General features: G+C 39.8%; 1 protein-coding gene across 3 annotated transcripts in view; it reads right to left on the reverse strand.

Annotated features, from left to right (window-relative positions):
- Positions 1-7,351: 7,351 nt before the first annotated feature.
- deptor (DEP domain containing MTOR-interacting protein) overlaps positions 7,352-23,402 on the reverse strand; it is a 22,673-nt gene continuing 6,622 nt past the window's right edge. Inside the window, exons 3-10 of one of the 3 annotated variants that reach the window (XM_025061604.1) lie at positions 23,025-23,203; positions 22,436-22,559; positions 18,136-18,314; positions 15,297-15,479; positions 15,001-15,138; positions 13,861-13,931; positions 13,355-13,459; positions 7,352-8,749 (exon numbers count right to left, since the gene is read on the reverse strand). In XM_025061604.1, the coding sequence (XP_024917372.1) occupies positions 8,621-8,749; positions 13,355-13,459; positions 13,861-13,931; positions 15,001-15,138; positions 15,297-15,479; positions 18,136-18,314; positions 22,436-22,559; positions 23,025-23,203 (1,108 nt within the window). In that variant the 3' untranslated portion in view covers positions 7,352-8,620. The remainder of the gene's footprint in view (positions 8,750-13,354; positions 13,460-13,860; positions 13,932-15,000; positions 15,139-15,296; positions 15,480-18,135; positions 18,315-22,435; positions 22,560-23,024; positions 23,204-23,402) is intronic. The other 2 variants (XM_008323475.3, XM_008323477.3) reach the window with 2 other exon arrangements.

The raw sequence follows: 23,402 nt of genomic DNA on the forward strand, positions 1-23,402 counted from the left end.
ACAGGAGCGACCTGACTGTCAGGAGATACATGTTTAAGTCTGAAGTGAATAACAGAGGAGTGTTTAGGATGTGGCATCAGACAGCAGGAGGGACGGAGTCGTGTCACTGCTATTAATTTTAAAAAATGAACCGAGAAGAAGGAACGGCCTCCTGTTGTTGAAAACTTTTTAATAATGTGACTTTTGTTCCTTTTTTTAATGTGCCTGTTTTTTTAGAGACAATTAAACAGCGTGATCCTCTGAAGTGTCTGACCTCGCCGCAGATTTGATATAACGACATTCTTAATCTTTCTTTACTACGACAATATTACTTCTTTGAAATAGGCAACAACTTTAGAACATTTAAATTACAAGGTTTGTTAATATGTTAAAATGTAGAGGTCAAGTTGTACGTTTTTCAGCTCAGTGTAATACAGATTTAGAAAGACAGATGGATAATTAATTCATTTATTTAATTATTATTATATTTTAGATTTGTGTCAACTCAGGCCAAACAACAGAGGAACCGTGGCAGTTTGTGAAAACACACGATAATGCAAGCTTATTAAATGGAATGGAATGAATTACTTTTGATACCAAATAATTAATTATTTTTACTTTTAAAGAAGTAATATTTAAGTAGTCACTCATTTTACATTTATAAATCTTGCCTGTATTTTACTGTGAATTGTAAATTATTCCAGGTTCATTTCCTTGACTATAAATATGTTAACACGTTGAGTGTGGAGTATAAATGAACAAACACACCATAGTATTGTACAAAAGAAATTACCTCAGTTTTTTGTGGGTCACTAGAAGTGTATGGTGGTGTGTTCATCTGCTGGGATTCTGTTCTCTGTCTGCGTCTCCTCCCTTTTTCCTGGAACCAGTGGAAATGACTTGACAGCGATTCTACTGCAACACCAAGAACACGAAGCTGCTGTAAAAGAAAGGAAGAAAACTGGAGGTGTACAGCATCAACGACCAGCGCTAGCTCAGCGCTATAATACACATTCAAAAATACTTGAAATTCAAAATTGATAAAGAGTCTCCAAAAATCTCACATCATCATTATTATTAACATGTTCCAGATTTCACTGAGTTCCCAGAATACTTTTTACTCATGGAGCAGCAAGTGCAGCCACAGCGACACACTTAGTGTTTCCCAACATCTGCGTTGCAGGATTCCAAAATTCTCAGAAAACAGCACCAAATTAGATTCACATTAGCACTCCTGAAAAAGAAAAAAGAAAAGAAAAAAGAATTAGTGGCAGTGAAACAGGGTAAAATATGTAACAAATGATTCACACAATAACACACACACACACACACACCCATCTCCCTGACCTGCGTGCTGAAGGTGTCGCTATAGTCACTCTGAGTCACTGAGTCTAACACAGTGACAGATGATGCACGTGATCACATCAATGTGTCACTGCCATACACTGACAGTGGAAAACATGAAGGAAACACAGTTCATTTGGCTTAAAGTTCTTTTTCTGCTGCACACACACACACACAATGAACAGTTGCTATATTATGTGTAAATAACAAGCAGCAGGTTAACGCCAGAGCTGAAGTGGACTGAAGTGACCGCGGCCTGTCATTAGTCCAACCAGTCACAGTTATTAGCTGGTTTGTCATCAGCAGCACAGCTGATGTTCCCACACAGACACTTGACAGCTCTTAAGGTATTCACTGCATTGTGGAGCTTTTCAAAGAGCAGATACGGAGGCTGTTCATTTATTTATTTTAATTATTTCACAAACGAATTCAAAGCCACGGGCAGGTGTCTGGGACCATCAGCCCGGGGTAAATCACTTCTTGACTCACATACTGACAGGATTTAATACACCGAAGGGCATGATGTCAATTAATGTTGTTGGAAACCTTGTGATCACAGACCTCACCGTGAGCCCCTGGCACTAATTATCAAAGAATAACACACCAGCTAGCTAACCGCAGCCGCGATCGCAGGGCATCAATTTTATTAAAAAAAAAAACTTTTTCAGCAACTGTCATATATGACCAGAAAATGTTCCACTTAAGACCAGTTCGCACCAGACTTTATAAAAGGAAAACCAAGGGAAACATGAAGGTAAAACGGCTACAGAGGTGACAGTTTGAAAAGTGGCTAAATCTGGTAGCTAACACTTGCTCCTGCTGTGACTTGTCCACAGCTCCTGGCCTGTGGGCGGGGAAGTGAGGGACAGGAGACAATTTATTTCAGACCACTATAATCAGACCTCAAAGGCAGTCAGGCCCTCACACTGAGTACGTACTGAAGCATTCTTTGTTCTCCACCTTGTAAAGTTCTTTTCTTTTTTTTCAGTCCTATAAAAAGGTCCTTTATTTCCTCGACGTGATAACACGGCTGACCTTTATTCAATAATGGCAGTCGCCTGCTGCCACTTAATGCTGCTCTTCTTAAAAAGATGATTAAAGAAAATGAAGGAGAGGAGATTCCACTGGATCTTACTTTGCTTCCAGGAATCACTGCACATTATTTGCACAATGAAGAGATAAGGAAAGTGTACGGTAATATATATGGGATATCAGAGATAAAAAAAAAGGACATGGTAATAGCCTTAAACCATATCTTTAACGCCGTCCAGGAAGAAAAAGGCTGTGGATTTTGATTGCAGTTCTGCTATTCTAACACTAGCTAGTGCTGTTTTAACCATTACTACGCATAGCCACATCAACACTTACTCAACAATTGAAAGCTAAGCGGTTTGCAGATGCATTTAAGTACTGTGTTTATATATTAAAATATATAATTTCACATTGTTATTTTCACACTTTGAAAAATTTTCAAAAATACTGTACCTTGTATTTTTTTTCCCATTACTCAAATACTTTGGCTGCCATCACAGTTACGAGACGTTTTTTTTATGTTTACTAATTACGGTATCCTGGCTCATTCTGTCGAAATTAATGTTGTTTTAATTGGACCAGCTGGGCTTTTGCAAACCTTCATAGGATCTTATATATGCCACTCTGCAAACACTTTTATCTCATTCCCTGTTGGGAGTCTCCTAAGTTTGGCAGCGCTGCTGTGATTCGGTATGTTCTGAGCAACAGCATGTTGTGTCAACACACTGCTCTCGCAGGGGCAACTGAACACAAATCTCCAAAAATGATCACCACAGTTGATGAAAAAAGTCTTAGTATTTCTCTCATCTTTTTACTTGTATTTTCCCTGGGACAGGAGTGTCCACCAGGGGGCCAACGTCAGCCTTCTCTCTGTGTATTTGTGACGCAGCCAGTTTTAATTAAATGTGCCTCTTCTCTGTATAGTGAACACAGAACAACAGGGCTGGGTTGGTACTTGAATGAGGGCTGGTAAATGCAGTGTCACCTTGTGTGTCTACGTGGGGACGAGGATGGATGTACAGAGGAACAGATAGAAGGATCAAAGACAGAGAGCCTCCCATCAGATAAGGCTTACTCAAGTTGACACCTGTTAACTCGGAGTTAAAAGATGGGGAAAGAAGTAGGATGAAGGTGTGGGGGGGGGGGTTCTTTCACGATCCTTCACACAAGAAAGCTTTGTGTGGTTTGGTGTCCTACATTTTTGTCTCTGCCAAAGAGATGCTGTCCGTCTGTCTGTCTCTCCGTCTGGCTGGTGTCCTACATTTTTGTCTCTGCCAAAGAGATGCTGTCCGTCTGTCTGTCTCTCCGTCTGTCTCTCCGTCTGTCTGTCTGTTTGCCCATTACACAACAGATTGCCTATAGTCTCTTTTCACATATAAGAAAATCAGTGATTGTTATTTTTAAAAAATACACGTCCTTTGTACGAAATAGAAAAGACCCTTGACCAGCATGACACAGGACAAACTATGTTGTTAGTTAAACATCTATCACATTCGAGCAACAGTGCAGTGTGGTGCTGTTTGTCTCTTAAACAGACGTTCTCAGTAAGATCTTCATTTTTCTGAAATTTGTAAAAGTAAGGCACACATATATATGTTGCATGTATATATATATATATATATATGTGCCTTGCTTTTAGAAAGTGACATAAAGTGTCAAGAACTGGAGAAAAAAAAGTTTAAGAAGATCCACACTGCACCAGACTGCTTGTAAGAAATATTTTATGTCAAAAGTCACTACAATATCAGCTAGAACACTAGGGAGTGACAAAATCCAGTTTGGAATTAAAGAGTCAAAAATGACAATCACTGAAGTCTGGCACAGAAATAGACTGTGAGGATGTTCCACTGAAGAGACCCCTCTGAGCCAGACTCACAAAAGACCAACTGAAGATCAGACAGAACAGGACAAAGATCCGACATCTTGGCCACTGAGATGAGGAGTCGTCGATGAGGAAAGAAGGGAGCGACACGTAGTCCACCAGTGTCAACAATGAATCACTAAATTATATTGACTCAAAAGATTCATCATTCGCTCAGTTAAACATGTAACTAAATGTAACTCTACAACACATTGAACCATCAACAGGACACAGCAGTAGGTTTTGAACACGGAAATATAGCTCGCAGTAAGACACCTTCAAAACACCTATAGTTCAAAAACCTTGCATTTTTTAACCATACCTTGTATAAAAATGAACTAAATGAAAACAAATGAGCGCAATTAATATCTTGTCACTAGTTGTGAATGTGTGAACCACATCCAAACGTGAAGAGAAAAATGATTAAACACAAACGTCAGACCACGATTACTGGTAGAACGCTACCCCCTGGTGGTCGCGTTGAACAAATGCATCCAAAACATGCACAGTACGAAACGAAGGAAAATAAGCTGATGGTACGTTCCAGAATTCTCTGATGACGTCACTTTTAAAAAATGTTTAAAATTTAAACTCAAATGAGCTGAGGACCATGTCCTCGAAGGGCCAAAGACTAACAGCACAGGGACGTGTAGCTGGGGGCCGCATGTGGGTGGTTTGTGGGCCACCTTTGACACGTGACCTGGAGCTTGATAACCCTGATCTAGACTGTAATGACGTACCTGTAGAAAAAAAGTTACTTGCAAAAAATCTTTTAAATTTGTCTTCAAACGTGTAGACTTACCCTCAGAGATCAGGTCAATCTGAGGTGACTGGTTACTGACTGATTCCTCTGTGTCCTGACCTTCATACATTATACTGACGAACCACCTGCTGTTTTTCTGCCGTCACAAAAGGAAACAAACAAATAAAAATACAAATAAAGCCAAGTGTCAACACAGTAGCGTCACAACAGTGTGTTTATTCAACACCTGAGGAACTGCTCATTATATCACAACAACCAAAATCAGTCACATCTGCTTGTTGTTAAAAACGTTCCCTAGATTTGACGTCAACGTACAGAAAAGAATCCCTTTGACTGAGTCAAGTCAAAAAATAAAACGGACACTAAAGGAGCACGTGTGCAGACACCTGATGAACACTGATTGTCATTTTCAACTGTACATTATCATCAGAAAAAGTAATAACAGTGCTGGAACCGTGGATGATAAGAGACCAAAGCAAAAACAGATACTAAGGCCTAAGTGCTTCCAGTCTCCTCCGCCCACACACATCCCCCATGACAGTAACAGCCCACACATTTCCTCACCCTGAAAGTCATCATCTATCACCAACCCTCTGAGGCCATCATCCCTCACTGTCCACTCTACAAACCGCCTTCAGACAAACTGTTTCCTTCATCAGAATCACAGCCAGAACCAAACCTGACCGTCTTCAGACACAGTGGCCAAGATTCACACTGCAGCTGTGGAGGAAAAGGCGAGAGGACTGGAACCCATGCTGAGTGTAGATACTGGGAATAAAGATGTAATGACACACGTTGAATCTTTTACATGGGAGATTCTGAAATGATTACAGATAAAAAAATAACTATTGATATACCTGATCTTTAAGTACTTAGTGAAGAAACTGCAGTAACAACAGCAGTACAGGCGAGATGAAAAAAAATGTAATCAACTTCTGTGAAAAATGCAGTGCCATTGCAAAAAAACGTGGAAAAAAAAAGCGTATGCAGATGACACTCAACTCTACACCTGTAGCTGGTTCTGTTCAGGAGCAAATGCTGCAGAGAGATGTGCACGAATCATGCATTTGACTGATTAACACATACACACTGGGAAAAGACAGGGTATTTGGTACCTGCTGAGAATATTCGGTTGAATTTTTACTGCAAAACAAACTGCATTTGTTTAAAGAATAAAATCCACTTCAGGACAAAACTGTTGAAAAATTCTGGAAAAGTACATAGAACAAACAGGTGACTAATAGATTTTATTTAACAACACACCATTTAACATTAGTTTAACTTTAATTTCAAAGGGCTGGTGGTGTTGTTGAAAATAAATGTTTGAATCAAACAAATAAAAAAATAAATCTGTGGTTGATTTTCAGCAAATAAAAAAAACAGGATCAGTAAAAGTTAAAGGCAAAAAAAAAAAACAGAAATTTTTTGGGAGTGTTACCTTTTCTACATCAACAGAATTAGGCCCTCAAATACATATGTATACAGAGACCCTGTCATACAGTGACAGTGTTGATTTGTTTGACTGTTTGGACTTTCTTATTAGCTATAACTCTGGACAATTACTGGGATTACTGACTGGTTTATAAGGAGGGTGGACGTTAACATGTAGTAAGTGCTAGATGAAGGATATTAGTTTTATATTGACCACTTACATACTGTACCTTATGTACATTTATACAAATTATAAAATAAAACAGGAAATCCCTTTTGTAAAAACAATAATTTTGTTAGTGGCAAAAGTAAGGAGACCTGTAACCCCACTGTAATATATATCACAAAAATGTTTGTTTCCAAATTTATCAATAACTAAATTATAGGCAATTTTTAAGCAATTTTGGCTAACTTTAACATTTTACCCACTTCAGTTATTTGTTGGACACTTGTTTGGCTTTTGGCAGATAATTCTACTCGACTTTTACCAACTTTTGTCAAAAATGTGTACATAATAAATTTGTTTAAGCTATATTTATATATATGTTTTAGGCAACTCCGGGGGTTATGTTCACACATTGTTTTTGTTGATGTATTTTTATCAGTTGATCCCATGGTTAATTTAATTTCGACTTACTCCAAGTGAATTTAAGGCTTGTTTCTAATTTTTATTTATTTATTTATCTTTTATTATTTCTGGTTATGATTATGACTGTTTAGTTAGCTTTTTAGGCTAACCTTGTTATAGTTCTGTTGTTTTACCTAGTTATCTCTTCGCTAACTAGCTGCAGTCCTAGCAGATATATATATATATTTTTATCCTAAACATTTCTGTCTAACATGTTTTACACGACAAGATTGTAGGCTGTTGTCTATATTTATATATATATATATATATATATATATATATATATATATAGTATTTTGTTAATCTAATGAACAAATGTTTTATATCTTCAATTATATCCTTTTTTTAAAATTAAAAATTAAAATAAAAAGTAAAAACACTGTATTTCAAATATTTAAATATGAGAAAAAACATTAACTTCTCACACAAACTGTTACATTGAATTGTAAGGACAATTCAAACTCATGCTAAAAACCTAAATAATCCAGGAAAATATCCTATAAAGACGATTAATCTCACAGCTAATCTGTTCTATGTCGTTTGATTCCGTAAACAGAAAATCTGACGGAGAAGAAGTACATTTTTTGTTTGTGCGTAAAGTTTCTGTACATTGTGCCAATGGACATTAAATGTAGTTTTTCACTGCATTTTAACTGTGTACACGACCAACATCCTCGCAGCAACACAGTAAACTATGAATCTAATCTGAAATCCAAATTTAAAAGATGTAAAGGATGATTTTACACAACCTTTCCTCCAATTGGCTTATTGTATATATGTTGTATATAACATTTATGAATTCTGACAACTTTAGTTGTACTCATTGCATGTGCGTGCTTGTATATCCCAGCAGAGGGCAGCGCTGCGCCATCAAGAGTCTCAGTTTACGCCCGTAAAATGGGGACGAGGTCAGTGTGTGTGTGTTCATGCATAGCTATCCTTGTGGGGACACAAAATGATTGTTGTGGGGGACACTGTCCTTGACATTTTGACAGGTCCCCATGAAGGGAGAGATTTCAGATTAGAGTGAGGATTCAGATTATAAATGGTTAAAGTTATTGATAGCGAGCAGAAAATGCAGTGTTGATGTAAAGTGCTTGCAAAACACAGAAAACAGTGTGTGTTTGTGTGTATTGGTGATAATAATGTTCCTTATTGTCTGAGTTTCTGTTTTTACCCTTTCACGCCGAGGTTTGTGCTGTTAAAAAGTGTCTTGTGTTCCATAAAATCTTCAGTTCTGGCGCAGTTCAAGGTAAACCTTAGAGAGAAACAGGAAAGTCGTCTCGTCTGTTCTGCACACCGTGAAGGTGCAGTCACTGTTGGCTGCAGACAGTGGGAAGTTGTGGCTGTTGCACTGTGAGGTGAGTGAAAATTAGGACGACATGTATGATTTACCAGCTGGTTGAATCATTGACTCCACATTCTTGAAGACGCCGTTTCTCTTTCATCCACCTTGTCCAAACAACCACGGGAATAAAGAGAGAGTGAGCTGCAGTTCAGGTGGTCTCCGTCTGTGTGACCGTCTGAGGTCAGGTGTAAAAACATGACCTGATTAAATTATCATTTTTCTGTGAGTCTCTCCTCAGACTTTCGCCTCCTCCATCACCTCCATGACGATGGTCCTGGGTCCAGTTAGGATCAGGTGGCTGACGGACCTGTAGTCCTGAGATAGGACGTTCAGTCCATTTACAGACACCACAAACTGACAAACCTGCAAGAAGAAGGAGACATCACAAAAGTTCAACACTGGTCTCTGAATACCATTAAAATGTCCAGGCAGGATAGCCACGTTTTTAACCACAGTATTTTAACCACTACACATAGAACCTTGTTTGTTGAACACTTTCTTTGTTAAAGTCTCAAAGAAAATGCAGATTGACCTCTGGCCTATAAGACAGTCGGTCCCAACACTGTCCCCGGAATTGGCTCGTTTAAAAAAGTGCAGCTTAAGATAATATGTCACAGTATACAGTACAGAAGCATCAGTTTTTGTGTGGCTCACTATAATTAACAATTAACCAAATATCCAGTGAACACCACTTGATTTATATAAATATGATATATACTGTAAATCAAATGCAGATTGACCTCTGGCCTATAAGATAGTTGGTCCCAACACTGTCCCCAGACAGATGAACAAAGTAATGAAGAATGAAATGAAAAAAGTATATGCATAATGAAGAAGAAAACAACATATATAAGTCACCTAGAGTGCCCTCTAGTGGCTGTCAGTCTGAAATAAATGTGAAATAATATATTTTAAAATATGTCACACAAGTAGCAAACCCAGCCAAAGGATAAAAAAAACTTCATAGTCCAAAAAATACGAGAGTAAAAATGAGCAAGATTAATGACAAAAGAGAAGCAGGAAAAAAATAAATCAACATAAGAAGTAACCACCTCTATATGTGAACAATTGGCTGGCGTTTCATCACATGTTTTACAGCAACTACCAGGTGTTAAACTGCTGGTCCTGATTAAACTGCTGGTCCTGATTAAACTGCTGTACCTGTTCGTGGCTGTAACCCAAGTGTCCGCTCCTTATTGTCCTTTTATTTTCGACTGTTGTTTCTGTAAGCTGTTCACGTCCTGTCCTTTCTATACGTGTATCCTGTTTCTTTGTGTGCAGCCAAAGACAACTTTCGCCTCCACAGTCAACAGAGCTCAGCCTCACCTAACCTGACAAAGGCTCTTGGTTACAGCAGCTCTACAGCCCTCAGGCCCCTGAGGTTTCTGTTGGAATATTCCTTTAAAAACACAGCTAGTCTTAACTGTAATTCAGTTCAATTAGTGAACCACAAATAGTACCAAGTACCACCATGCAGTAATTACTGCCCCTAAATTACACAGAGTTCACGGAGTTGTCGGCCACACTCCACTCTCCTGTCACTCTCCTGTCACGCCTTCCTTATCAACATTTAGCCACTGCTCCAACTTGGCAGCTCTGATAACAAACTAAGGCTGTTTATGTTGAGGACGTCATTACTGCCACCACTGCTGTAGTTTGGCTTGTCCTCGGTAACTGTGATTTTTTTTTTCCTTTATTAAATGTGTAAATCGACAAAAATAAATTATAAATCATATGTTAGTGATGAACACATTTTCATTCATGATATCGATTTATAAAACACATCAGAATACAAAGAGGTTCTCCGATGTCTCATCCACACCATCATAATATCTATGAAAAAGAAGTTCATTTACTAATTTGTAAAGTTGAAATTCACTGTTTGTATGGAATCATCGTGATCACGTCTGTTTCACCTATCCTAAAACAACTCAAACCAGGCAGCTGTCAATTATTAATACAAAAGTTCAAAGTGCACAGAGGAGCTGGTCCAGGCCCAGATGTGAACCATGGTCCATTGTTAATAAAAGGGATATTCAGAATGACCTCTACTTGATTATTACGTTGCACCATTTGCATTGGCACTTTACTGTGGTACTGTACGATTACATGTTTACCTAAACTATCAACCTATACAACTGGCTTTAGTGTAGACATTGAAACTCAATGGTGATAAAGAGAAGTATTTCCAGGCAAAGGCACCATCGGCCAATAGAACTTCACAGATGTGCAATCATAACAAACACTGGAACTGTTTTCTGGTCTTTTTGAAACAATTTACCTCTCAATGGTTTTTTTTCCCTGAACTGTTTTATGTCTCAGGAGAGAAAGTGAAGAAAAAACTGAGCAGAAAAACTGGGAGTCATGAAGAGGGGAGGGAGGAAGGCGACATTTCTCTGTACGACAGAGGAATTCCAGCCTCTCACTGTAATCACATCTAACCTCTGCCTATACACCACAGTACATCACGCTCCCGTCCCATCATGCACTGGTGGACACGCGCTCTTTTACTCTGTCTCTATTCTTCTTTCTCTCTGCTAACCCCCAACCCTCCCCCGTCTGTCCTCCTTTCAGACCGTGGAGTTGTTGGTCTTGGCTGAGGTCCTGTGCAGAGAGAGGGTTAAATCACTCTCCTACAGAGCAGGGGCAGAATTCAGTATAGGAGCGAGGCCCAGGAGGAGAGCCGACGTTAGCAGGAGAGGAGTCGGTGTTTAGATGCTGATCTCTGTATTCTGTGATTACTGCGGTTCATTAAGATTAGGCTAAAACTGTATTTGGAGTAAAGTCTCAGGAGAACTCACAAATACACGTATCAGTATTCGTACAGAAACAGAAACGTATCAGGTTCAGGTTCAAGCCTTCACTTCTTAAAGGTTTTGAAGTGATATTAGAGGTCAGGAAAATACTTCTGATAAAATATTTTAAACATCAACCCTAATCACTAATTAACATTTCAAGGCAATTGTCTAATAAACACAGCTTTTGGTTCAATAACTGAACTATAATATGGGTTAGTTTAAAAGACTGGAAAGAAGTAGTGACAAGATGGGCCCAAAGAGGCTGAGTGAAGGAGAACATACTGAAGTCCACACTGTAATGACACTCAAACATGCAGCGGGGGGTGGAGAACACAGATGGCGCCACCTGCTGCATCACAAAACAAGCTACAGAAGTGATGTGTGAGACGAGTGCATAAGAGCCAACATGCTTCATGGTCAGACGATGCTAATGTGTGTGTGTGTGTGTGTGTGGGTGTGTGTGTGTGTGGTTGAGAGAGAGACAGACAGAGAGGGAGAGTAGAGCGTTTGTTAGGAAAACCTTCTGGGTTCTTTGGTCTGTTCTAGGAACGTGGTGCCAGAACTTAACAACATAGAATTCTCCACACTGGATTGTGTTACTGCTTTGACACATGTAAACACAACTTCTCAGGTGACGTGGAAACATTCTAGAAACAGCAGGGAGCGCTGGTAAACAAGTGACACAATTCCACACAGCACAGTGGAGGTGAACTGTCTGATGACAAACAGCCTTGATTATAGAACATCTAAATTCACTGACTTTGACTTTGACAGTGTTACGGTGGAGCCTGTCTCTTTAAATCGGACTCTCTTTTAACATGCATTCAACCTGTTTTGGCTGCTGCTAAAGCAAAGACAGATGGGGGTTTTTTTTAGATTCAAAATGAGTCAGTGTGGTAATAAACCAAGATGACAATTGTTTATTTTCTTTTTCTTCTTTTCTTTTTCTTTTTTTTTTTTGCTATATTTGCTACATCATGTTAAATCAGAGTTCTGTTATTTTTTATGACACTGGGTTTTCACTCTGGCTGATTTTTTTTTTAATTACATTTTCTTCCATTATCAATTCTCCAGGCAGTAGTTTCAGTCAGTAAGTTTGTCGTGTCAAAGGTCAACAATTTAACAGCACGTCTATAGCGTGTCGACGGCACTTGCAGTATATTTTATGCTATCAGGTACTAATGGAACAAAACGATACAGTCCTCTAATTCACACTGATACCCCGGTTGGACAGGTACACAGCGGAACAGTGTAGTAAGGTAATAAATATTATGCAATAAACACACATTGGGTTTGTGACTCATGTTACCTTTGATTTGTTTTTATGGTTTTAGATTTTTCAGAAAGACGTCTTTCATTTAATGTCTTTTAAGACAAAACCTACAATTAAGTTTAATCGGGTTTTATAGGGAAGGAATGAGAGGACGTTCTCATGGTAAAGATGTCTTTCTGATCAGTTATACACACACACACACACACTTTTATTATGGGCTGTGACTCATAAATCATGTTAGCTGGTTAAAAACACATGATGACAGTGAACTATAAGCAGCAGAAGTGTCATAGTCAGTAATGTTTCCTCTTTCACTGCTCACTTATTTTCTATCCTGTCCTTCCTTACACCTCCACCCTTAAAAAAAGCAAATAAAAACAGAGTTGACGCCTTCAGCCGAAGTGTTAATTATGTTCCTTTAAGTCGTACCTGTCTCTGCTTCTCTCTCTGTGACTCCTTCCTTCCCCCCCCCCCCCCCTCCCTCTTACCCCCTCCTCTTTCTTTCTTTGTCATGTTGTGTCTAATGTAGCTACACTCTGCATTCCCAGGATGCCTTGCTACACCGTACATACCGTCATGGCAGCTGTATTAAAAAAAAAAAGCTCCTGTGTGTTCCTGCTCCAGGACTTTTTCCCCTGTCACAGCACTTTTCCTTGATTTTCCAGACTCTCTCAGCAACTGCCAACCACAGACCTCACTTAACGTAAAGCTACAGGAATAAACAGCATTCACTGAGTCGCACAGTTGACGTGTGTGTGTGTGTGTGTGTGTGCATAGAAGTAGATAATGACAACTTTAGGGGGACAAAGACAAGTGGACAAATGTGTTTGTGTGTAGATGAGGTCTGGAACACATTGGAACACATCTACAGACACTGTATTTCAGTCTCAGTCTCACCTTCATGCCAGCAGCAGCTGCAGGTCCTCCAGGATCCACAGCCTGGATGTGACACGGTTTGCTGCCTCGAACCACGAAGCCCCAGCCCACAGCGTCACCTACAATCTGAGGAACAAGTAAGAAAAACCAATTATTCACAGTGAGGACGTTTTGACCTTTTAAAGACAGGTCTATTACTGGAACTTTGAGTTTTGCCTGTTGGATGGACAGGTCAGGGTTTGGACATGACAGGTGGGGCGGGACAAACGGGAGGGAATTTGAATTTCTGTTATTTGATGCTTTTGATTTTGATTCAGTATAAAATATGATGTTCCATGGTCTCAGTTCAGTAGTTCAGTACATTTGAATGTCATTTTTGTTGTTGTTGGGGCTTGGAAATCCTCATTTGTCAAAGAGAATGACCAGTAGTTTGAGAACCACTGGTTTAGGGTCAGGTTTTTAATCTCAATAAAATTAGTGTAAGGACTGAGCATGTGTGTGTGTGTGTGTGTGTGTGTGTGTCCTACTGTGAATGTCTTCTTGATATAAGGTCCTCCTGGCGTCTGCAGCTCCTCTGGACTTATTTGTCTCTTCAGAACTGTTGTGGAAAAACACAACACAACAAATAGAACGTATAAGTGTCAGCACAGGTCTTCACAGGGCGTGTGTGGAGATCCAGCACGTGCATCAACTCGCAGACATTAAAACAGATGCACACGGAAAACAAAGAAACCAAATGGAGTTGATGTCAGTGTATATTCATGTGTGTGTGTGTGTGTGTGTGTGTGTGTGTGTGTGTTAGTGTGTGTTTTACACACACTAACACAGGGCCTGGAGGCTCACTGCTTCCTGAAACAGTATAGCTCTTCTTACCCTCCTCCAACTTCCCTATAACTTCACTCCCCTCGATGTGAGGCAGCACATGACTTGACTGGACGGTCTTGAAGACACAATGACTTTCTCTGTATTCACGTTAGTTATTTAATAGAACAAAACAGTTCGGAAAATTGAAACTGGCGCTGCGGAAAGACACGATTAAAATGATCTTTAAATGATCTTGTCCAAAATGACAATTTCACTGCAGTACTGATTAGACTGGGACAAAGATGAATGCATTCGCTTCCTTTCATTGGATACACACAAGGTTATTGTGCGCATTTGATGTGCATGTGTGTTTATATGTGTGTGTGTCTTCCTTTTCCTGTACAGTGTGTAAATCCATCATGAAGAAAGGAGGTCTCTTCTGCTACAACTACAAAGAGACGTCGAGTCTTTGTGTTTTCTGAGCTCTTCCCGTTCACATCATTCATTTCTTAGACACTTACTGCAACATTAATATCAATTACACGTGTATGACTCATGATAATCCCAACTCAAACTCTAATCTGACAATAACTTCCAACATATTCCCTCATTGAGTGGAGACCTGCAAAATGTTGGCGTCTTGTTGAGCATTGGTTTGTATTTAAGTAACTTAGGCCCACACTGTACCTAGAGACAGAACACCAGCACACGCCGTAAAGGCCATTTAATAAAGGGGAAGTGAATGTAGACGAGGAACTGAATGGTGTGTGGTAAATGGTCAGTATTTATTGTATAAACACTTTCATATGGATGAAGCAGTAACACACGCAGTGATTCCTCTCACCGCTGAAACAGGACCATACCTGATTTGGGGTTGCAGAGAACAGGTGGACTGCTGCTCAGTGTCGGACTGCTGCTGTAATAACCACTGCTGCTGCAACTGCTGCTCATGCTGCTGCGACGAACGCCCACCACCATCTTTATCTCTTTGGTGGGACTCACTGAGACAAACGCAGTCGGACACAGAAAACAGTGAATAAGGAACTGTAAGAAACTGGACCAATACAAATGTCAAGAAAACTTTGAAATGTTGACGTTGACTCCAAACATTATGGATTATTCCATACCCAGTGAATCAGGACTGTGTCACAGTGCTAACCTGACAGGAAGCTGGTGTTGCCGCCGTCTGAGTTCTGCTTCCTCAGACAGAAGGGACTGTCGTGGCTCTCGGGGATGCAGCGTCCGCGCTCGTGAATAAGTTCAATCAGTCGTCGACGTCGCCGAAAATTCATCTTGAACTGGAAGAGGAGAGGTCCGTCCACAAAGTGATGTCTGTTGGTGACTAGTGGTGAAAGAAATAATTAAAAATTAATTTGGGCTGCGAAAAAGACAGAGGTCAGAGGTCACAAAGTTTAGGCTGAAAAAATGCTAATTTGAATTAATTTTACGTTTTAGGGATCGCTTCAGTGTGATTTTATTTTATACAAGTCACACGTCATACAGTTTATTTACATGATAAGACAACTGAAGCCTTATTCACACGACCATGCTGTGAAATTGTGAAAATGTGATTGCCCCCCCCATTCTAATTAATTTACATTCATGTGTTGACGTTCTTCTTGGACTTCATGTCTCTGTCCATCAGCCTTCAGTTTATTATTTTCCATTATCTGGCTCATACACAGAAGGAGGAGGAGGAAGAGCAGCCAAGAGAGCAGAGTTGAATGAACTTAGTGTTTCTGAATTAGATTGGTATTTTCCATTTATACAACAAAGGCTTTTTCCACTCTGGTTGATGACTGAAAAAAATGGCTATTTAAGATTACATTTTGAAAAATAAAAAATAATGGATTAGGTTCAATGATCAAACTGCAAATAGTTCAAATAAAAATACAGAACATAGGGGGCGGGGGTGGGGGGGGTCCCTTCTGTATCCTGGTAACATGTACATCTCGTGTACAATGTGGACCCATCTGGAGCTGCCACCTACAGGACACATCAGGCGTCTGGATGTGTAACCACAGCAGCAGCACAGAGCAGCTCTTTACCTCCAAACCTGCCCTGCCTTCAGCCACAGGGCAAATAAATACAAGAGTTATTAAAGTGAATTATTTGAAATTACGTCTCTCGTCCCCACCCTGCACTCCACCTTCACCACAGTAACAAAAGTGACTGTCAGGTTCACCCACTTCACACGTCATTCACTTCAACTCTGCTGCAGTGATTTCAACACTGAAGCCTCAGTGAGGCCGACGGGAAGCAGAAGAGCTCAGTGAGTGAGTGTGTGTGTGTGTGTGTGTCTATATGAGACTAGGACTCCTTCTCCCCTTGAGATGCTCAACATTACATTAACACATCATGAGAGGCAGGAAATGAGAGGGAGATGATGACTGTGTGGGGAGGGAAGGAAATAATGGGAAGAAAAATGGAAAAAAACATAAGTAATTGTAACTCCCTAAAATCTTTTCAACCACTTATATTCTTTATGATGATTTAAACTATGTTTAACAACACTCTCATTGATGTTTTGAGCACTCAGTTTCGGAGCCGAGGTCATGTGACTTAGACTATATGTAAATAAACAATCAAATGTAACACTAAGTACAGGCAGCAGCATGAAGTCATGTGACGTCATGTGGTGAATCAACAGGAAATCACTCATAACCACAACACTCACAGGTGGCAAACGAGAAAAAGAAGGATTTTTCTTTTTTTTTTTTAAGTGGAACCTTTTTTTTTCCATCACAGTCACTGATAACATGATCGTCCTGGTTCCTGCTCCTGCAGCCAGAACTAAAGGACCTCTAACATTTAGGTCACAGTTTATTACTCAGTCACATTCTGCAACTCCAGCCATTCTTCACGAATGCATCTCTGAGGGGGGGGGTCAGGTCAGGCAAAGATGGAGGGGGTATCAGTGAGGTGACCTCTGACCTCTAATTTGACACAGACAAACTTGTCCTTTTTTTATTCACACAACCAGCAAGTGTCTGCATTTGTATCTTAAGTTGATTTTTTAGAGCACCAAAAGCACATAACACTGGTACTGTCACCTTAATGTCATAGAACTGTTATACTCATGTCACCATCTGCAAAGTTTGGCCAAAGTTTGTGGTTGGCGAAGAATAATCACTGTAACTGTGATATCTAAGTCTCCCCACTGATCCACTGGTGGGTGAATCCTGGCTGGGAACAAATCTCACACAGTGTACCACATGACGTGGGTCAGTTCGTGTCTGAAAGCCCAAATTGAGCTACAATGTGATTGGCAGTGTTGAGAAGGAAGGTCACAGGAGACTGGAGAAGTTTCCATTTTTAAAGTTTCCCTCGACACTGTTAACCCACTTTCACTTTTAGGAGAGCTTTCTATATTTTTGTGATATCTCCTACTGCAGGGCCATAACACACCTTAGATGACTAGAGTTATGTCATGGAGACAATGTCAGAGTCTAGTCCCAGAATATAACAGTATATCTACACGTGTCATCAGGGTTGAATGACCGACAAAAACAAAGCATGAGTGAGATACTGAGACGGTGACAGAAGAGCCATAAAGAAAATCAACACCGCAATCAATTATTATGGCCCTGTAAAAATATTTCAGACCTAATGAGATTTTAATGATCAATGAAAAATTCCCATCTGTAGGAACATTTTGTTCAAACGTCTTCGTTTAGAAAATTCACATCCAGTTGCCTAACAGAACTTTTTAAACTACACCAATATAATTTGTATTTATGTAAAAATAGTTTGTGCTGACCAAAGGTTTCTGCCGCCAAAAATTCTATTCTGGGAACACTGTCACAAAATCCTATTAATAGGAGAAGGTCAAATTGTAGATGTTTTGCTACATGGGTTGGGTTACTCTTAACTAGCAAAAGTTTGGTGGGACCAAAACCAGTGTTTACTGCCACCAGAGGTCTTCCACAGACCATCAATCTGTCTCCTTCTTGACCTCCACTTAGATTCCCTGCCCTCTGACGACCCAGTTTTCTCACCGTGCTGAATGATACCATGTTCCAGAAGCCTCCGTCCCAGCTGCTCCGCCTCCTCCCTGGTGGCCATCTCACCCTCCTGCAGCAGCCAGTCGATGAACTCAAAGGCCACCAACGTGCGCTCAAAGGTCACACCTTCCTCCTCCCTGGTCTGCAGCAGGGTGTTCTCTGTGTTCAGAAGTCTGTGGAGATAAAAAAGTGTCACTCATACCCTGTCTGTGAAAAAACAACTTCACAGCTTTTATACAAAATGGATTTTCTATTTGAACACAGGTAAGAAAATTATAAACCAGAGCAGTTTTGTGGCATAATTGAAGAAAATATAACAATTTAAATTCTATACCCTGACCACATTAGCTCCATGTCACCCTTATTGAACACCAAACAGAGTTTGAAAAAGTACATAACAGCAGATTTGAAACGGTTGCAAAATGCCCTACACTCCAGTTTGATTAAGATAAAAGCTGGAACACAGAGAACTTTAGATTGAATTTATATTTATTTATGTTTAGTCTACAGACTACACCCACAACTACTTTGTGTTGACAGATTAGAGGAATGCCTTGTTGAAATGACAAATTATTCTGGATTAGAACTTTGGACAGGGTCACTGGGGCGGCCCACATCGACAGCCGACAATGTAACACCAACGTTGTAGGAACTGACCCAGTGTTTCATAAGAGGTGCATTAACATCACAATGCCAGTTAATCCATCCAAACATGTTAAGTCAACAGATCATGTTATGTTAGTTTAAAGGAGATTGACTAACTGCACTGGAAGTGAGGAATGCTGCTTTGAATAATGGCTCATAAGGTATTACACAAATGATCCTGAGGAGTGTACGGGAAATATTACTGTGTGGAGATACAGTATGTTAATAATTTAAGTTGTCTATAATGACTCGGCAATGCATGCTGGGGTTCTGCTGTAGAATACGGAGGATTGATCTGATGACTCTCTTAGACCACACCTATAATAGTATTTCCCAAAAGAAATGGATTGTGAAAAAGAGCGNGTATTTTTGATGAAAAGTAAGAAGACAACTGGTTTGGAATTTGCATGTCTTTCCAGCTGTTGCCCTGTGAAAAACCAGTCAACTGTCAGGGTGTAGCCTTTTAGCCTTAGCCTTAGCCTTAGCCTTAGCCTTAGCCTTAGGCTTAGGCCTTGGCCTTGGCCTTGGCCTAGGCCTAGCCCTGGCCTTAGCCCTAGCTTTAGCCGGAAACTGAGATGACTTACTTTTATGACACATCAAATCCACCGGCCACTTCTTTTCCAGTCCGTCCCATGACAACATGGCCTTTTATTAACATTCTGATAATGAGATCACCTTGTTATTGAACCCACTCCTTAGACTTGAACTGTATATCTGCATAGTCAGCGATGTGAAAAGTCGTCTGCACTGATTCATGTGAAAATGTCACAGTTTAATCAGAGAGCAGCTCCTGCTAATACCAGCTAGAATCTACAGTGTGCAGTAACCTAATATCTGTGGTATTTACAGATGGATGGCATTATTCCTCTAACTGTATTAGTTAAACAGTCTTGTATGTTTGGCCTGTGGTTTAAAACAAGAGGCAGTTATTTAAAAACAAAGAACAACAAAAGACAGGCAACTCCCCACACGTTTCATCCAATCAGGAGCCAGCTCTGTAATTAGAAGGTGATCCTCCCTGTTCATGAACTGAGGCCGTTTTTTTCCTCCTACTCCAAAGAGTCACGAGGTGATATAAGAAGCAGAGTCAGGAATGGAAATATCAGGAACAAACAGGAAGTTAGCTTAAAGTCAATGTTTCCAAAAAACACTACCTTTTCTGGCACAACTTTTCAGTAATTTACGTAATTTAATGACAACAAAAACCACATGGATGACAATAGTGGTGAATAACAGATTGTGTCACTGCAGTTAATAGAATAGTGTTGTGGAATTTAAAGACAGAAATATTTACACACAAATCTGCAGCCTGTGAAACATCACCCTCTGTGTTGAACAATGTTGCCTGGGAGCTGAGGTGAAAACAACAGTGTGAAATGTTAAGTGAACAATGTGTGTGTGTTTGAACTGACAACCAGCAGCATCACAGTTCAGAGTGTGTGTGAGCTTTTGTTGGGAACAAATGGAAACCAGTGAAAAACTGTGGCCTTATTTTCTGGACTAACCTGAACCACAACTGGACCAACTTATAATTATATCATCAATTTATCAGGTTAAAGGTCGAAATGGTTCGAGTCTTTGACTCATGTCTCTTCAGCTTTTTGACAGGACTATTGTCATATTACTATGTACATGGAGAAAATCATCATGTCCTGTAAGTATGATATTGGTTTATTGCTGTAAAAGGTTTTCTTTATAGGAGTAAAGACTGTTAACGGTGCCATGACTGAAGAACATCACTGGAGAATACCAACAAGTCAGAACCAGCACAAGCACCGGGGTGTTTGTGTGTTGTTGTATGTGTGTTTAAGTGTGTGTGTGTGTGTCCTGCACTCCAGCATCGCAATTACATAAACACACTGCTTTGAGAGCTGAGACGACAGATGTCTTCTCTTGGACTATTTCTTCCTCTTATGCAACGGCTGTGTGTGTGTGTGTGAGAGAGAGAGAGACACAAAAAGACTTGAAACTCTCTCTGTTTCTAGGAGTGTGTCACTGTGTGCAGTGAGATTTGAATATTTGTGAGTTTGACATGTTCGGACCACGGTGTGTGTGTGTGTGTGTGTGTGTGTGTGTTCAAGAACAGCTGAGAACGCCTTTATTTTGCTCCTATGGTAAAGAATGTGTGTGGTGTATGGAAGAGTGCACACGTGTGTGTGTGTGTGTGTGCATGTGTGAGTTGATCCCACTTCTTTGTTAAGAAAGAAGATGCAGAGAGATGAGTGTTTCTATAGTAACTGTTGGTCTCCACACATCGGACAAACGCGGTCCGTGGTGTGGAGCTGATGACAAACAACAACATTCCCATTAGTCTCCTGCGCTCCGAACTAAATCCACTCTGTATGGGAGCTACTGTGATGAGTCATCCTGCTACCACTAATATGATGCACCAACAGGTTAAAAACACACTCCCAGGAGCTAAGAGCACGCCAGAATCAGAATCATTAGTTCCTGAAATTCACTGGAAAATGTTTTCTTATTGGCATAAACAATTATATTAGGAATTCCAGGAAAACATATCTATAACTGACAAAATATAAAATGCTTAAGAAACCTAAAGTCAAACACGTTCTTTTTGCTGAACGCTGCCAAGAGATTTCTACGCCCCAGACGTTTGGACAGAGAATGCTGAAGTTCTTGTCCAAACAGTTTAATTATTGCATCACAGTAACGTGTGAATGAGAGTGGAGTGAAAACAACTATAACAGCTTGAATGACAGGCAGAAACTAAAGAGTCTTTTTATGTAGCTTCACAGTTCTGTTTGTTATGTGTATCAGGAGGAGGAGTCCAACTTTAAACCTTTAAGGATTTTATATGAATTAAAGATTATTCAAACCAAGCCACACCATAAATCATAAAACTGGTATTTGTGTTTCTGTATAATGGTTTTAAAAATAAAAATGTCTTAATTCAAGTGATATTATTTAGAGTCCAGTTCCACTGTGGTCCTGTTTTCTGGTTTCCATGCTGCCGCAAAGACATAAAGTAAACTCGTGTCATGTGAGTAAGTGAAAATTCTGGTTTCCATGCTGCCGCAAAGACAAACTCATGTCATGTGAGTAAGTGAAACGTCGTCTTATTGCACAAGTGCAAAAAACCTGTTGTGTCATATTAATGTTCCTTAAAAACCTTCAGGCGATTGAACGTTTCACAAGATGAATGAGTAAAAGAACAAATAACAATACTGTGAGACCGTCAGACGACTGATCTGAAACAACGATTGTATTTTCTGTGTGTGTGGAGTTTGTGTTTCTCACAGGGGAAAGGCTTTTTATCCAACACTCATCATACAGTACGTCATTCCTTTGACAAAACCGTACCATAAAATGTCCTATTAAACTTCCACAAACAAGTTCCATGTACTACCTTCTACAAAGTCACTTCCAATCTCATGAGGAAGCCAATAATAACTACATCACCTAGGTTTGATGTAAGATAGAGAGAGAGAGATTTAAATAAAAAAGTTCCCTCAATAAAGATAATTTAAATTAATTGAAAAAAGTCAGGTTAAAGAGAGTGAAAGTTGCCCTAAAATCTCAAAATCTTTCAATTTAAAAATCTAATCATCTAAAGATGAGCCAAACAAAACTAGCCATATCTTTACAGTGAAACGTAGTTCAGAGCGTTAGCTGCCGTGTTTGTACCTACTTCTCATATATCCTTTGACCCCTCATGAAGACCTTGGCTTCACTGTCCAGTGGAAACGTGCCGTCGTCCTTACGGAAGCGATAGAACAACTTCATGTCTCTGAACTCCCGGTGCTCATCACACACTTCAAAAAAATACAAAACAATGAGTTATTTTTGCAGTAGCACTTAAAACAGAAAATCCAAGTTCCTGATTTAAAAAAAAAATTACAATATGGAGAGAGCAGGAAGAGTTTGTTTACTGATTCCCAGGCAAGACTTTCAAACACTGAAGCAGAGAAAAATGTAAACAACGGCAAATAAATAAATACAAATTACAAATGGACACCGATGGAGGAGTAATTAGTTTTATCTTTTTTCCTTTGTCTTATTATAATTAGAGCCCACAACAATGACAGAAGAGTTTTTTCCTGAAACATTTTGGATCTCTTCTAATGAGATCTGTTTTTGTTTTTTCATTTCCTGGGAAAACTACAATACTTTTGTTCAAAGGTGGTATCTTTTAGCTGAAGCTAAACAAAATGAACAGAAAAACCTAACTGAGGCTGCACTCTGTGACAGACAGACAAACAAACACAGAGCAGCCTCACCGTGGTGAATGATGCTTTGGTCTAGAAGCTTCTGCATGATGTTGATGGCAGTGTCTCGTTCTGAGGCCTCCTTGTGTTCGATCAACCAATCAATGAGCTCCTTGGCCACAAAGCAGTTTGGGTAAGTTCGCAGGTGGTGCCGTCGATCCTTGATCACCTTCGCCTCATGGAGCCGCAGTCTGGTGAAATGGAACACAGAAAAGAATTCATTAAAAAAAAACCCTTGGTTTGTATCCACGTGAACGTTTCTGCATTAACTCTCACCCCACTGGGCTCCAAAAAAGGGGTTGTTGGTTTGATTTTTAGTTCATGACCAAGTTCTAAAAACAAGTTTGATGTTGAAAATAAAACAAAAAAGACCAGAAGTAGAATTATATT

The sequence above is a fragment of the Cynoglossus semilaevis genome, chromosome 13 (genome assembly GCF_000523025.1).
Source record: "Cynoglossus semilaevis isolate Cse_v1.0 chromosome 13, Cse_v1.0, whole genome shotgun sequence".
Taxonomy (NCBI): Eukaryota; Metazoa; Chordata; class Actinopteri; order Pleuronectiformes; family Cynoglossidae; genus Cynoglossus; species Cynoglossus semilaevis.